Source organism: Manacus vitellinus, unplaced genomic scaffold (assembly GCF_001715985.3).
Source record: "Manacus vitellinus isolate BGI_N305 unplaced genomic scaffold, ASM171598v3 scaffold_10_pilon, whole genome shotgun sequence".
Classification (NCBI taxonomy): Eukaryota; Metazoa; Chordata; class Aves; order Passeriformes; family Pipridae; genus Manacus; species Manacus vitellinus.
The window spans coordinates 19,445,818-19,462,513 of record NW_021938838.1 but is presented as its reverse complement, the minus strand read 5'-3'; the positions used below and the strand labels follow the sequence as shown (position 1 = coordinate 19,462,513).

Genomic DNA, 16,696 nt, shown 5'->3' with positions numbered 1-16,696 from the left:
ATGTAATGGATATCTGCTGTTTTATTGGGAGAAGTGGACATTCCTGGTCTGAGTGCCCCGGCGAGCACTCCGACACCTCCGGGCTCAGACCGGGCTCAGGCGGGGCTTAGGCCGGGCTCCGGTGGGACACCGGCTCCCCGGGGAGGCAGTTCCAGGTGCTGGAGAGGGTTTATGTAATTGGCTCTTACATAATGGTCTTCAGCACATCGCTTTAATTAGCACTGCACCGGGGGTGTCCGGGGCTGCAGCCCCTGCACCCTGCAGGAGGACCCCGAGGGTGTGAGCTCTGCAGTCACGGGCAGGGAATGGGGACGGTGCAGTGTGCTCCGGGACTGAGCAGGGCTACCTGACCTTGGCAAGCACGTGTCTGAATGGTATTGGCAACTCTGCTGCCAGGAGAAAACCACGTTGCCTCACTCTGTCAGCCAGCTGATGGGAACAGGGGAGGTTTGTTTAAAACACTGTTTCAATCGGCTTTTTGATCAAGAATGTGAAAGTCGTTATTGTTTCAATCTTGTATGGTTCACAGGGGCAGGAAGAGGAAGAAGGAAAAATAGGACAGGGAATGGCCTGGAGAAGGTTGGCAAACACGAGGACTTCTGCTGGTGGTGCTTTTTGGGTTTAGCTGTTGCTGGAGTTGGCAGTGTCAGCTGCCTTCCTGTTATTTTGGTTGTGCTCTCTGCAGTACAGCAAAAGGCATGGGTTGTGTTGGGAGGTGCCAGTGGCCCAGGAGACTGCAGGCAGAGCCTCAGCAGTGAACTGGTATTGCCTTTTCCATCTGCTCTCCTGACATCAGCTGTAACATTCATGTCTTTGCCTGTCCTCAGAGGGTCCCCAGAATTATAGTAGTGAGATCTGCTGGAATGCTTGTCCACTCTTCTCTATGTTAAGCGTGGGTTACACATGTCAGAAATGTTTTGTGACATGTTGCTTTGGTTTTCCAAATGGGATTTCAGTAGTCCTTGGCTTGTATCCGTAGGCCTTCTGTTTAGAATAGCTCAAGTTCAGTTTTAGCTCCTGCTGTTTTCTTGGAAAGGTTTTCATGTGTCTGATCTGGCTGGTTTCTTGTTATTCCTTGTGAGGTGCTCTGCTAAAAAAAACAATACTGCAGTAGCATGAAGGGTCTTTGTTTTGAGACCCAGAGCATGTGGTGCTACAGGGCCACCTGAAAGTCACTGAGAGCTCACAGAAAACTCTGTTGTTCTGTCTGGCTGCTGGTGGGATCTTTTGGGAGTAACTGTGCTTGCAGTGCTACCACACAGTGAATTTTTGAAATCCATGGGGCAAAATCCTGTTGTGAGTAAGCATCTGGTTGTACTTAACAATATCCCACAGCCTGAATACCTTATTGAAAGTAGGAGACAATGCATGGACCTCCCCCTGGCAACTGAAGAACTTCAGCTGTTCAAGTGCCCCTGGTTTCAGTGCTGTTGGCAGCAGAGCTCCTCACAGCTGCTGGTTCTAACTGCACTCAAATGAACAAGCCAAATTGTGAACTGTAAAAGTTGTCAATGTAACTGTGTTATAACTTTCACTGCATCAAAGTGCACAATGCCATGATAAATGCATTAATGAACCTGCTGTAGAATCTGCCTTCAGCTGAGTTAAAGATCCTGTCTGCTGAAGGTTGGGTAAGACCTTGAGGGTAAAAAAAGAAGAACAGCTGAGCTTATAAGCTGTAACAGAATTGGAAAGGTAGACTGGTCTGTTCTAGTTGTGAGGATCATGGTAATTCATATAAATCATTAACTGGCCACATCCTTCAGTCTTTCCATAGGGTTTAAGTCCTGATCTTCTCTTGGGTTTGATGCTTAGAGTCTATTAATAGAGTTGTACTCTAGCAGGCTTTATTGAAAGTGGTGCATTAATTGTCAGTTAAGTTCCTGTTTTCCAGCTCGTTGGATCTGTTTGCTCTGTGTCATGTTAGATGAGGCTTTTCACTGTGCAGTTTCCCATAACATTTCTTGTAATGTTGCTATTTCTTCTTAGCCTTGCCACAAGGAGGAAAAAACCTCCTGGAAAGTAAAAATCATTTTTTCTTGTGAGTTAACTGGAGAGGGGCAGTCATATCCTTAAGTGATGGAAATGATATCACTTTTAAGATGCCTTTATAGAGGTCTCTTTTGCAAAAAAGTTCTGAATGTTTCTGAGAGCTCTGGATGTGCTTTTGTATTGCAATATAAAAACTTTCTTGTGAACCTTCTAAACTTTATTCCTTTCCTACACTTATATTCCAGGCAGAAAGGACATTGTGTGTTACTGGAGGCAGGTGCTCTATTTGCGGAGTGACTTATGATGTCAAGAACTGTCTCATCCTGGATCTTAAGCTCAGCAAGAAACAGCATTGTCTGCCAAGGGAAAGGACGTTGGTACTCCATCTGTATCCCAGACAGAAACAAGATAAAATGGAAGCTTGTTGTCTCCAAAACACACCTCTTCCCTGCTGGGGGCTGCGGCCTAGACAGTCCTTTCCCCTTACAGAAAGCATTCCGGCACACTTCCACCGAAGAGGAGCATTTTTCTTTCCAGCTGTCTCCGTCACAAATCAACGACATCCTCCGAGCAGGTGAATTATCCCACAAAACACTGGATCTGAACGGCAAAGCCGCCAGTTCTGTGTTGAGGTTTGAGAGTAACCAGCTGGCGTCCAACAGCCCCATTGAGGACCGGCGGAGCGCGGCCACGTGCCTGCAGACGGCGGGGATGATGTTCGGGGTGTTCGACGGCCACGCGGGCTCCGCCTGCGCCCAGGCCGTGAGCGAGAGGCTCCTGCACTACATCGCCGTGTCCCTCATGTCCCGGCAGAGCCTGGAGGAGATCGAGCTGGCTGTGGAGTCCATGAAGCCGGTGCGGCCCATCCTGCAGTGGCACAGGCACCCCAACGATGTGGAGTATCGAGAAATCACCTCCCGGTACTTTGAAAACCTCCGGGTGTACTGGCAGCATCTGCTGGACCTGGACACTGAGCCAGGGTTTAGTTTAGAAGAAGCCATGGTGTGTGCATTCAAAAGGTTAGACTCAGATATATCACTGGAAGTTCAGGCTCCTCAGGAAAATGAATTGATGAGAAATATTGCCCTCCAAGTAGCTTTTTCTGGTGCAACAGCCTGTGTAGCTCACGTTGATGGTGTTCACCTACACGTTGCAAATACCGGTGACTGCAGAGCAGTTTTAGGGGTTCGTGAAGAAGATGGAACATGGTCTACTCTCCCTCTAACCCGAGACCACAATGTCTGTGATGAATTTGAAATCAGAAGATTGAAGAGAGAACATCCTAGATCTGAGGAGAAAACCCTCTTTGTGAATGACAGATTACTGGGCATCCTCATGCCCTCCAGAGCCTTTGGAGATGTGCAATTAAAATGGAGTAAAGAATTACAGCACAGTGTTCTTGAGAATAGCTGTGATGTTGAGGCTTTGAACATTTATCAGTATGTTCCTCCAAACTACCATACACCCCCTTATTTAACTGCAGAGCCTGAAGTCACATACCACAAATTGAGGAGCAAGGATAAGTTTCTAGTTATTGCTTCGGACGGGCTGTGGGAGATGTTGAGTAATGAGAAGGTTGTCAAACTTGTTGCTGGACACCTCACGGAGCTGAACGTGCAGAAACCACAACTGACTTTTAAGAAACCAGTTAATTTGGGTTACATGCACAACTTGCTGCTGCAGAGGAAGAGCAGAGGCCTGGCCTCCCTGGACCAGAACATCGCCACCCACCTGATCAGACACGCGATCGGCAGCAACGAGTACGGCGAGGTGGACCCCGAGAAGCTGGCGGCCATGCTCGCCCTGCCCGAGGATCTGGCCAGGATGTACAGGGACGACATCACCGTCACCGTGGTGTACTTCAACTCAGAAACCATCGAGAGCTACTACAGGGACAACGAGTGAGCTCGCACTGCTGCTCTGCAGTACCACAGGCAGCCTCTGACACTGGAACCATTCCTCTCGTTCTTTCCTAGTCGAGCTGCTACCAGTGTTATAATCTGCAGGTTTCTAGATTTTTTGTTACTTACTAGTTTTGAAAACAACTTCGGTGCAAGTTCCCTGGGTTTCCAGGTCTGTGTACTCTGAAGGAAAATGTTTTCATAAAACTTCACTGAGATGTAACTGAACTAAAGATTCTGATTCCATGAGAGCCTCTGGTAAAACTTTTCAAAAGAACAAAGGAGACAAATTTCACTGAGCCTGCTACAATTTAACAGAGAGCTGGATAATAGGTGTAGCTGCATGGAGTGTCAGAAAGGCTCTGCTCTTGTGGCAAACAAGTAGCATCCTACTGAAGCACTGTAACTGAATTAAATAAATTAACTACCAAAACTTTCTTTGATGTAAGTGTCAAATATTTTAACCAATTGCCTCATGCTTATGAAACAACATGAAAGAAGGCTGTTCAAAGAGCCCTGGGATTGTCAGATGTCTTTTTTCCCAGTTCTCTTCTTTAAGCTAGGAAAAAATCGTATTTTATTCTGCAATGATTTTGAAGTGTGAATGCATATTCTCTTAACTTTATGTGAACTTGTGTTACAGCTTTCAGCTCAAACACATATGAGAGTCTTCACAATTCCCTGTTTAGATTTTAACAGTACTAGACTTAGGCATTTAAGTGTTTTGCTTAAAAAATATACCCTTTATTAAGTATTGATCTATGGAATGCTCTGCCTCAAATCCACCAACTGTAATTTAAATGAAGTTTGTCAGATCCAGAAGTTCAAAAATTCATCTAAATGTAAATTCAGCAAAGGAGGGAGCACCTTTCTCTTCAGGTTTAACTTAGAGGAAATAACAGTGCTGATATTTCACTGAAAGATGTTTAATCTTTTATTCTTGCTTTTGGACATCAGCTTTTCCTTATAGGTACAGGGTTATTTTCTCTAGTGAATGTATGTCCTAGTCTCTGAACATACATTTGTGTGTGTTTTCTTTTATACTGTGTATTCTGGAGTGCCATCCAAGCTTGCAAATTAGCTTTTACAGATGGTGTTCTCTGGTGACTACCCTGCCTTGTTTACACACAACAGTAACTGTTCTCCACAAGAACGTGTATCCTGGGAATACAGGACTGTTTACTGTTGTTGCTGCTGAGTAAGAACTCATGAGGGTGCAGCAGAGCAGATAAAAATATTGCTTTTCTGTTTTCCCTGAACTTCCCTTAAAACAAAAGCTCTATCCTTTCACAGTTTAGCAGATGAAAAAGTACTTCGTTTTTTCTCAAGATCTTAAGTGGATGAGGCCTTGGGGCTTAAACTGGTAGCCCTTGTGGATTTGGGGTTTTTTGTATACTTCCACGTAAAAATTATTACTGCTTTATTCAGGCATTTAAATCTGTTTTGAAGATGGGATTAGAAGGAAAGTAAAACTGTTTTAAAAATGTTCATACTTTTGGCTATTCAGGATTGACTGTAATTCAGTTCTACAACTGCAATCACTGAATGCATCCTTAAAAAACCTCTGTTCTGGAAAACTAATTTACTGTTCGTTTTTTTTCATCTAGTACATTCTGGAGCACATCCAGCAACTCAACGTGAAGCAGATTAAATGAGTAGATCTGTTGCCCTTGATATCAACCAAACAGGATTTCCTCAAGCAGTCTGACCCTGGGATCTCTGTGATAAGGACTGCAGACTTTGGGGATGTGCAGGATGTTACAGAGGTTGCTGAAATTCTTAGTGCTGGGCTCCAACTTGCTTTAAAGTGTGCCCTGCCCTCATCCCTGAGGCTGGTGCCGTGCAGACTGAGCTTTCCTCTGCCACAGGAAGGCAAACAGTGAAGGTCAGGCCCTGTGTTACCCTCGAGGGGGCTGTTCTGCCTGCCAGGAGAGGGGAGCACTCCTCAGCAGCATTCCTAAACCATTCTGGCTTTAGGTGATCTGTTCCCTTACAAATCCTTGTGTGTCACAGTTCCATGCTCCATTGCTTAAAATTTAGCCTTGAAGCAGTAAAAACAAAGCATCTCTAGACTGCCTCTTAATAGAGGAATTCCTTAGCCATGCAGCTGGAGAAACAGAGGGGCCAAACCACATCAGAGTGATGTGAAGTGACACACATTTCATGAAGCTAGTCTAGAAAATGTTCAATGTTCAAACCTGCTGCTGCAAAAGTAGTGTAGCAAACCAGCTTGTGTACAAGCATAAAATAAACCCAAGTTGTGGTTCTTTTCACCACACAGTGGTGAAATCCAGGTCACCTTTTGAGAGTCACTATGGTACTGTGTCATCTAGGTGTAAATCCTGGACACATTATTCTGTGTAGGTTGTTCCTACACCAGCAAATTGATAGATTACTTTGGGAATGTATCCGAAAATAAGCAAGGCAGTATTTCCAATTTCATGTTAGATTTGCTCAGCTTAACTTGCAATGCTATCATCATCCTACAGTGGAAAAGGATAATGTTAAACTACTTAGAGGTTTGTTTGGATTTTTTTGTTTGGTTGGGTTTTTTTAAGTGCAAATTATGGATTTACCTGCATACTCCCTGGAATTTGCTGCATGTCAGTGAAAGCAACCTGTCCATACTTAAAATTGTTTAGGCTGGAAAAGGTCTCTGAGATGGAATGCAGCCATTGCCCCAGCACTGCCAATACCAGCACTAAACCATGTCCCTGAGCACCACCTCCACACCCCATATCTCCAGGGGTGGGGGCTCCACCACTGCCCTGGGTGAGCACAGGGCATATTGCAGGGGAAGACCTGAATCCCACACAAACATCTCCCCCCTCCACCAAGTGAGTGTGTCACTAGAACTGAGAGGGTGAAAAGCCCAGAGGTGTGAGATCTCTCCAGACCCACAGCTGCTTCAGGCCTGGCTCTGAGATCCCCAGCACGTGGCAAAGGCAGCACCCAGGCAAGTGTTCTCTGAACCCTCAGAGTCTGACATTCTTGGGTTATGAGCATCCTGGGACATTACAGAGCTTGCCATGGAACCCTGGAAATCCACTCTCTTCTCCCACTGTGACTGTCACCAAGTCACCACCCCACTGGAGGTGACACCCCTCAACTGACCCCTGTGGCACCCGCTTTCCATCCAACAAAACAGATGAGCAACGGGATCTATCTCATCACTTAGAATCATTTATACTCACATACTTACAGAAAGAACAGGGGGAAAACACTGTCCTCCCTCATTTCATGATCTCTGAAAGCTGGGAGGTGGCCAAAATGAGGGGGTTTCTCTCAACAAGCCTGAGGGATCTTCAGCTCTAAAGAGCTGCTGAAACAGAGTAAGTTGATAAACTTTCATGCCCCAACGTGCTGAGATATTGCTATGGCACTTTTCTTACAATTCATTGCGGTCTCAGTTCTCTACAGTACTAGGTGGGCATATTTATTCAGAAAAAAAATCAGATTTCAGAGTCCCTGCAGGCATTAAAGGTTGTACTGAACTGTGGTAGCGTCCACACAGTGAAACGTTTCCTGATGAATTCATCCATTACAACCATGGGAAATTGTAGGAGTTCAACAATATACTGCACCCTGAAATCAACTGAATTGACAGCAATTCGATTTTGACTTCTATCAAATCTATTTAAAAGAAGTTCTAGATTTAAGTCAATCTAAATTCTCAGTAATATGTATACCTTATATTTGTGGTGGGGAAAATCGGGATTCTGCTTGTTTGAACTGGGTCATGGGCATTTTCATCTCAAACTGTAATTAAAGGCATTAATAAAAGTAGTATTTTGTGACTTGGAGAATCAACAATGCTTAAGTGAACAAAATGCCTTGACCTGCTCCTGCAAGCACAGTGATGTGAAGATTTGATAAGAACATTCAGATGCAAGTCCTGCAATACTGAAAAAGTGTTGGAACAAACATGTTTGCAGGCAGTCTGTCTGGGTTAGGTTAGACAGTTCTCCTTGCTGTTTGTGTTCTTTATTTCCACAGCAGTCAGAGAATTAATAGTTAAAAGCAGTCACACAAATTCTGTGTCTCCGACTCTTAAGTAAAACATCTGAGGTTAAGCACTGGTGTAAATACTAGAAAAAAATATTATTTTCTTCCCTAAAACTTAAACCTTGAGTTGAAATACAACTTCATCGCTTTTTTCTCCAGAAATCCTAAATTATGGTGCTTATAAATATTTAAGTATTCAGTTCTCCATAACATACTTGGAATTTGGGAGGTGTCTTTTTTTAACTTCTTTGTAATTAGCGAGGGGAATCACTGTTTTTGTCAGTAAAAACATTAATTTCACACTTAAAACTAATCTTTATTAAATGGATGGGAGACAATGTTTTGATTGCTGTACTGGAACATGGAGTTCTTTCTGCTGAATGTTCCTAGGAAATGATGCTCCAGATTCCAGTTCAGAGAGCACAAATGTTCCAGCTGGGATAGAAGTAAATAGTTTGAGTAGGTGTGAGTTTGCTGGAGCGTTTGTAGCTTTGTGGGTTTCCCACAATGGAAATAATTGTTACTACATGAAAGTAAGGACATCCTGATGCTGCTGAGGTTCCACCACATTATCCAGTCAGCAGAAGGGGCACGAGCTCACTGGCCAAAACACCCAAATTGTGCTTTAGTTCATCTGACAATTACAGAAAGATATTGTAACTTCAGGAGGCTGACATGTACATAAGTGTTCATCGGCAGCTAAAACATCATTGTAACATTCAAAATGTTGTCATTGTATTAAAACACTGCAAAAACCTGCTACAAATACAACATCTGCAGAAACATTTAATCCTTAAATTACAAGAGATCAGTAGCAAGGCAAGTATTCATGTACTTAGTCTTTGAGGCTTAACTTTATTTCCATTAATTACAAGTATATATCTGGTTTGGGGGGATAGTAAAGAGAAAAGAAAATTATTTGGGACAGATTTTTTTACTTCCAAAAGAAGATACTTGTCTAAACTTTGATGAAGAGTTTTTTGTTATTGTTGAACAGAGGTTCTCTGTTCAGAGCTGTAGTTGCAATGAGACCTGAAGGCAGAGCTGTGGTTTTGTCAGGTATCAGTTGGTCACTGGTGGTGTGTGCTCTTCACTACCACAGGTTTAATGCTTCAGTAGAAATACGAAAGTAAGAATCCAAGGGGTGTGTTTCTCTCAGGGATACAAACATGGTGTGACATAGAGAAAAATGTTCCCTTCTTTGTGTCTGTGACAGATTAACCTTCAAAGGAGCGTTACTGTCAAATAAAACACTTGATGTTTTACTAGATCTTTGTATTTATCCTGAAAAACTGATTCCAACTGTTCCTGTTGGATCTCTCCACTTGTCAGTCAGGTAAGAGTCTTATTTCTGTGTTAGATGCTCAGGGACTTTATGGCCCACGCTGACAAGGGGGAGACATTTGCTCGAGCTTGGCTTCTCTGAGCCCTGCTCTCAGACTCTCAGGATGCCTTGCCTGAAGGAATAATGACTGGAAGCCAAGAATTGTGGAAAGGGAGCATAATTATAGTTTCTGTTTGGGTTAAGCAAACTTAATTGAGCACTTTTCTGAAAGAGAAAAACAGTCTGGTTCTTCCCTCTGGTGAGCTTTTTGAACTGAAAACAAGGGCAGAAGGGGAAATGTCCATGTGCAATGTTTGAAAGGGCCCTGGGGCTCCAGGCAGCAGGTAAGTGGGTCACAAAGCACACTGCTCATGCCTCCCTGCTGGAATCCCGGAGCCAATCCTACAGGAACTTGGTCTAGAGTGGGTTGATCAGTTCAGGCTGACTTTGTACTTCTCTCAAATCAGCCCAAAGGTGCTGCCTGCGGAAATAGTTCTTCCTGTGGAAACAGTTCCTCCTGTGGAAACAGTTCTTCCTGTGGAAGCAGTTCCTCCTGTGGAAGCAGTTCCTCCTGTGGAAACAGTTCCTCCTGTATAACAGTTCCTCCTGTGGAAGCAGTTCCTCCAGTGGAAGCAGTTCCTCCAGTGGAAGCAGTTCCTCCTGCCTGCAGTGCCTTAGCGAGCAGCCCCCTGCTCTGAGCTCCCGCGGGGGAGCCTTTCATGTGCTCTTTTCTCTTTTGTCCTCTCTGACTCAGACTTTGCTGCTTTGAGGTGGCTCTTACATCACTCCTTCATTCTCCACAGCTCTGTGGCGTTTTTCTCAACAAACAGAATTTCCGTTTCAGCGCGTTATCGGATAATCTCTGAATTTGTACCTGCAGGACCGGGCTTGGCCAGATGATGTCACCTGAGTTTTGCAAAAGGGTTGCCGTGTTATGAGCAGCCTCTCTCACTCTTATGCCCATGTTCATAACGCAAGTTTCAGGTGCTGTTGAAAAATGGAGAAAACCCACCTCCAGTCACCTACACACATCTTAAAAACTCCATGTGATTCATTAGTACTTCCAGCTTATGAACTGGGCAATCAGAGCAAGAGTTTGATTAACTTTGATTCTTTTTCAAAAGCAAGTTTCAGTGGCCCAAGTAGCCCAAGTGGTTAAGCTTTGTGGAAAACTCTCTCCTTGTCCTGGCACTGCTGGGTACAAGGACATGCAAGTGAACCAGGAGGCACCTCCCTGTGTTTTCTGAGGAGTCTTCAGTTGCACCAGAAGAAAAGATGCTTCCAAAGCTGAGGAGATCTTTGCTCAGCCATAACCTCAGTGTCTGGCTCCTGCTGTTGTTGTGCAGCTCAGGCTGTAGGTGCCACAGCTGCCCCTATGGCTTGGGTTCCAATGTTTTCATTTGGACAAACTTCCAGCCTGGAAATGGCACTGGAATGCTCCTGGAGGACCTTGCTGCTGGCAGGAGGGGGAGATAAACTGTTGGTCTGGTGTTCACAGAGATCTCACTTCAACCTTATTGTCAGATGGCACTCTTTACTAAGACAAGGATTTAAGAAATAAATCAGTCTTTGGTCTGTTTGGTGGTAGAGGTTTTTGGTTCACACGGCCCCCCTTTTTTTTTCCTTTCTTTAATCTGCAGGTCTTTTTTTTTTGGACATAGTTGCCTGCACTGCAGTGTATCAAAACTTACATCTCTTATGTATTCTTGCTGTTGCTTTTTCCACACCCCCCACTTCCTCTTCCCATTATTACACGGTGTTTCATTTTCTATTGATTGTTCTGGGCAAGTGCTTCAAGAAAAAGGGGCCACATTGCATTTTTAGAGCAATATGGGAAGGGGGGTGTGACTTTGTTCCACACACAGCAGGTGAGGGAATTCTAGAGTGTGACAGGCCGTGCTGTCAGGCAGGTGCCAAGGTGGGTGATCCCACAATCCCACAGAAAACCTGCTGCTACAGCAAGGTGGCAAAACACAGCAAGTAACACCAATCTGGAGTGCTGGGGGGTAGAGTAATCACCTTGTCCTCTTTATTGTCACAGATCCTCTTCATAGACCAACTTTATCTTCTGTGTAATCCCAGCTTCAGCCTGGGATTTGTCTGAGTCTCTGTTTCCAAGCACTTGCCATGAAAAATAAAATAAAATAAAATACTGGTGACTCCACTGAAAGGTGAAGGTGATGGGCAGTAGTGGGGCTGGGCAAAGCTGTGGTGTCTGGGTTACAGAGCTGGTGCTGCATGGACTTGCTCCACCCATGGCCTCGGGCCAGGTTCTGAGCTCAAACTCATCTGATGTACTTGCTAATCAGAACTTTTCTGTGCTCTCACTATTAAAAGTGAAATCTAGTCATTTGGCTGGATTTTCAGAGAAACTAGGCCGTGATTAAAATCTTCAGCGTTGGGGCTCATGTTGCATCACCTGATTTTTAACAAAACACAATAGTTTTCTCTTACTGTTTGCAGGCATATTTAAAACAAATAAACCAGTGCATCCCTCCCTAATTCTGATTTTACCATGCATTCAGAGCCTTACTGTTTGCCAGGGGTTTGCTTTGCTGTGATATCCCCCGTGAAGCCCCAGGGGAACCTTCCTAAGAGCTTTCATTTGCAGAGCTCAGTCCATGAATAAGAGATGATTGCTGTATTTTGTAAACTATGATAACAGCAAACAGTAAAATCCTTACACTGCTGGAAACATTATTGATTTATTTTTATTATGACTGTATATAGCAAGCCCTGTGTCTTTGAAGTCTTTGGCTGCAGTAGAAGAGATGGCAGCAGTCAATAATCTGAGTTTCTCTGGTGACATTACAGGGAAGAAAGTGTAGAACTCTCTGTAAAAGCACAGGAACAATGTGTTGTTCCACAGGAACACGTTGCTGCCCTTCTGTGGCCATGTTACAGAAAGGAAAAGGGCCTTCAATTTGGGCTTCAATTTCATTTTGATTCCAATTTCTATGTGGTTTTCCAAAGTCAGTGTACTTGGTTATCTTCATTTCCTGTTCTGGAGTGCAAGTTAATTTTGAAATGGCTTTTTCATTTTTCTTTTCCCTTCTTTTTTTTTTTTTTATTTTTCCCCAGGCAGGCTTTTAGAGGCATTCTAGTGTCATTCTAGTAATAAATATTTCTACCTGATTCACCTGCCAACTCATCTTTTATTCATCCTGCTGATGAAAACAATCTCCCAGGAAACTTCTGTTGCTGAGAGAGTTCAAAAACTTTCCGGTTATGGATGTAAGTGATCCTTTTTCTTCAGCTTAGTGTCAGAATTTTGTATTACTTTTTAACCCATTTTTGAAGAAGTTAGCGAGTTCTGATGTTAATGAGAGCAAGAGGAAGAATTCAACCCAGTAAATGTAGCAACAGGTGAACCTGTTCTTATTTTATGTTCTTATTTCAAAGTGCCCAGGTGGTACCTCTTTATTAAAAACCAGCAAATAGCTGAAATCAAACAGCTCTCATCAAGTTGTGTTCTGCAAATATGTTTTGTAAAAACTGTCAGTTGTTGCAGGAGCCTACACATCCAGATAAAAATATAACAAAATGACTAAATACATTTGAAACAGGTTGGACTATTCACCAGACCAACTGATTTATGCAGCTGTATATATATAATATATATATACATGTGTAGCTAAAAAAGAGCCAGAACTGTAGGCAAGCTGGTACCTGGATAGTCACAAGCACAAGGATCTTCCTGTTTAAATACATTTTTGTGATATGACAATGTGATTTTTATGCTCTGTGAAGAAAAAGGAGAGGTATAATGTGCATCCATTTAAACTTTGATTTTTATCTATGGAGGTTTTCTGTACTTGACTAGGTGAAGATTTAGCAGCTTTAAGAGTTTTCCCATGGACTTAGAGGTGTGACTGTCTCTGGTGTGTTCCTTAGGGACATATCAAAGGCTGCTCTGATTTTTCAAGGTGGTGTTGAATTAAAGCAGGTGTTGCACTGCTCAGTGGGATTGTCCTACCAGCAGAGTAGAAATAAAGTAAATGCCCCCCTCTAAAAAAAATCACAGGATTTTTGGTTCCCTGGCCTGGAGTAGAAAATGCACTGTTGTGCTCTCCCTTGAGTTCAAAAGAGATTTCACTGCCACAACATCCTGGACTTGGTCAGAGCCAAGTGACCTCTGCTTGGAAAACTTGGGAGGAGTGGAAGTGTGACCCCCTGGAGTGCCCATTCTACACAATTTGGCTTTAGATGGGAGATCCCTGTGACTCTGATAGTTACAAATCTGTATTTTCATATCTGTATAGGAGTATTTTAGCTATTGGCTGAGAGAGGATATTTTTGGTTATTGCTGACCAGTTTTTGAACTTTGCTTTTCTTTTTTTTGTACAGAAATAGGTTGGATCAATAACTTATTAATAAACTATTCAAGCCCCAAGTTCTATTCATGTGCACTCTCCAAACAAGAGGTATTTCCATTGTTCATTATTATGTGCCACTTCCATTTCAACCCTGAACTCATAAATCATAAATGAGCTTGAAGTATTCATTTCCCTCTTTCAGCACTACCTTTATCTAGTATTTGCTGACATGGCTCATTATAAGTTATTTTTGAGCACAGTCAGACCTTGTTTTCTGAACAGATGAATTCATTGTTGGAAAAGGCTCTATAAATAGAATTTAGGAGCCACCAAAATGAGAAATTCTAGCTCGTTAGGATCTCAGCTGGAACAGTGTGATCAGATATACAGAAATTTTGAGCTGATGAAATGAAAGCAAAGACTTCCCTAATTGGTCCTAAACCTTTAAACAACACATGGGCAATTTTTGTATTACTGTGAAGGATGATAGAAACCATCTGGAAAAAGAGAACGAAGGCAGCATACATTGGAGGGAGAGAAAGGAGAAAAGATCTGGGTAGTTAATATTAAGGAAAAAAATTAAGTGTATACAGTGAGATAAACAAATGATTCCTGGTATCTTCTGAGCTATCTTCAGGTGAGGCCTGCATAAATTTAAAGTTTTCTTAACCTCTGCCAGTCTTCCTCATATGTAAGAGGCAGATATGTCTCCTCTATCAACACCTGGTGCTGAAGTGGTGAAGTAAATTTGTGGATATGTGACTATTTCACTGTCTCAAGTAGGATTACTAATGGAAAATGCATGAATCCTCTAAACTGTCTCCAGCCTCATGCAAGACTAAAGACTTACTGCATCAGCCCAGAAATATGTCCTCTGGGAACACCCCAGATAACTGTGGGCACAGAACTGGAACCCTGGGCTTGGGATGTGCACGAAGGCTTTGCTCTAATTCTTCCCTTCCCAGTAAGTTTCAAACACAGCTTGGTGCCTGTCTTAGTTTAACGAGATTACAGCTTAGAAATTAAGACATTTCAGGTGGAAGTGTGGAAAAGAGCAGCTTTTTATTAACAAAATCTGAAGAAACAAAACAAAGTCCCAATTCCCCGGATGTGGGGGGGGAAAACCTGCGGCAGCCCAGGGTGGGAGGAAGGATTCAAACCTGTGAGAGTGCCAAACCAAATCAGTTTATTATAATGAAATAATACCCCAACTAATGTCTTTACTCCTCTTTCCTTACTGAGGAACAAAGCACACAGTGCAGGGTGAACTCCCTGTGGTCCTGAGACCCAGGAAGGGACTGAGGAGGAGTGGGGACCACTTTTCTAGGATGTCTACATTTGCTGTTTAAGGATTACATTGTCATAGGATCAGGGAACAGTCTGAGTTGGAAGGGACTTTAAAGCTCATCTCATTCCACCCCCTGCCATGGGCAGGGACACCTCCCACCAGCCCAGGCTGCTCCAAGCCCCGTCCAACCTGGCCTTGGACACTTCCAGGGATGGGGCAGCCACAGCTTCTCTGGGCAACCTGGGCCAGGTCTTCACCAGCCTCACAGGCAAGAATTTATTCCCAATATCCCACCTAACCCTGTCCTCTGTCCGTGGGAAGCCATTCCCCCTGTCCTGTCACCCCAGCCCTTGTCAATAGTCTCTCTCCATCTTTCTTCCAGGCCCCTTCAGGCCCTGCAAGGCCACAGTCAGGTCACCCCAAAGCTTCTCCCCTCCAGGCTGAACAATCCCAGCTCTCCCAGCCTTTCCTCATACACAACATACAAGAAAGTACATATATTGTGAATGCAAAAAAAAAAAAAGGAATAAAGGGTAGAAAGGGAAAGCAGTGAGAAAGTTTGCTGAGGTCAGACCATCTTTGAGGCAATACAAGCAGTGTCCTGCCTCTGCACAGCTCACACTCAGCCTCACAGCACAGCCCAGCCCTGTGGAAGTCCTGGAATAATGAAATGTCTTTGACATCAGGTGTTTTTCTTGTTCACATCCAGGACTCCAAAATTAATCCACTTCTACCAAGAATTCGATCTTTGGAGAGGACTATTTAAATAGATACTTTTAGCTTCAAAAAATTTTTTGTTGGCTACAAAATTTTTTTTAAAATTTAAAACATCCAACATTTGGGTCTGGAAGATCCAGAAGACTTTGCTGTGCTCACAGCAGTGCATTAAGAACAGAAGCAGGGATGATGGCAAGACAGGGGGTTAATTTTCCCAACTTTTTCACGTGTCTATTGGTCTATCAGGGTGATTGTTGGATTTAGTTCTTGTAGATTCACTTACACAAACGTGATGGGAAGGACATGGGAAGGACCTGAGATTACCTGAAATCCCTGCAAGGGGTTCTATATAACTGATAGATAATCCTAAGAAGACCTTTTGTTTTCCAGTAAGCAAGAACAGCCATTAGGGGAAAAAAAATAAAGAATCAAGAATTCATATTCTTATTCTGTTTTATCTCAATTCAAATGGCAAGAAGAATGAGTGCATCAATCCCACCTACCTTTTTTCTTGTGCTTGTCGTTTCTATTGTTAACACACAGAACTTCAAAGGGATGTCTGTCTTTCCTCATGTGTTTTTTGACACTTATTTTAGAAATCTGTCTTTCACTTCCCTAAAACAGGAAATTTCTGATGTAACTATGTAGATATATTTGACTAAGCATTTTGAGGCAGAATTAGAGTTATTAAAATAGTAACTAGTGTGTTAAGAAGTCAGAAGAAGGAAAGCTAAGGTTCACTGCATCCCCCTTTGAATTGTGCCATGTTACAATTTTCTGTCCCTTCTCCAAAAACTAAAAAAAAAAAAAAATAACCCAAACCTCCATGAAAAAACTCCACCATCCTCTCAAAACCAAGCAAGTGTGAAGTCTTTCTAAGCAGATGTTTTAGTGTTTGTGAAGCTCAGAGGACTTGGAGACTGTAACAAAAACCTCCTGCCCAGTTCAAACCCACCACACTGACACTCAGCTGACTTGCTGTGCATGTGGGAGCCAAGCTGAAAGCTCAAAGTGACTTTTAAAAATCTATTTTAATTTTAGATTAAATTAGTGATCTTAATTACATTAGAGGTAGTGTAAGCCAGGAGTGATTAAGGAAAACAAAGTAATAGAAAATCATGCAGTGACCTGGAAAATAAATTTGCTATGCTCT

The 16,696-nt window shown here is 43.1% G+C and overlaps 1 protein-coding gene across 1 annotated transcript; it reads left to right on the top strand.

Annotated features, from left to right (window-relative positions):
- Window positions 1-2,214: 2,214 nt before the first annotated feature.
- PDP2 (pyruvate dehyrogenase phosphatase catalytic subunit 2) lies at window positions 2,215-4,331 on the top strand. Its single transcript, XM_008928265.3, has one exon. It carries the CDS (start codon window positions 2,293-2,295, stop codon window positions 3,895-3,897), a length of 1,605 nt encoding a protein of 534 aa, XP_008926513.1. The 5' UTR covers window positions 2,215-2,292; the 3' UTR covers window positions 3,898-4,331.
- The last annotated feature ends 12,365 nt before the right edge of the window (window positions 4,332-16,696 follow it).

What these genes read in the sequence shown, in the direction of transcription:
- PDP2 (XM_008928265.3), top strand. Translation starts at nt 2,293, where the DNA reads ATGATGTCAAGAACTGTCTCATCCTGGATCTTAAGCTCAGCAAGAAAC.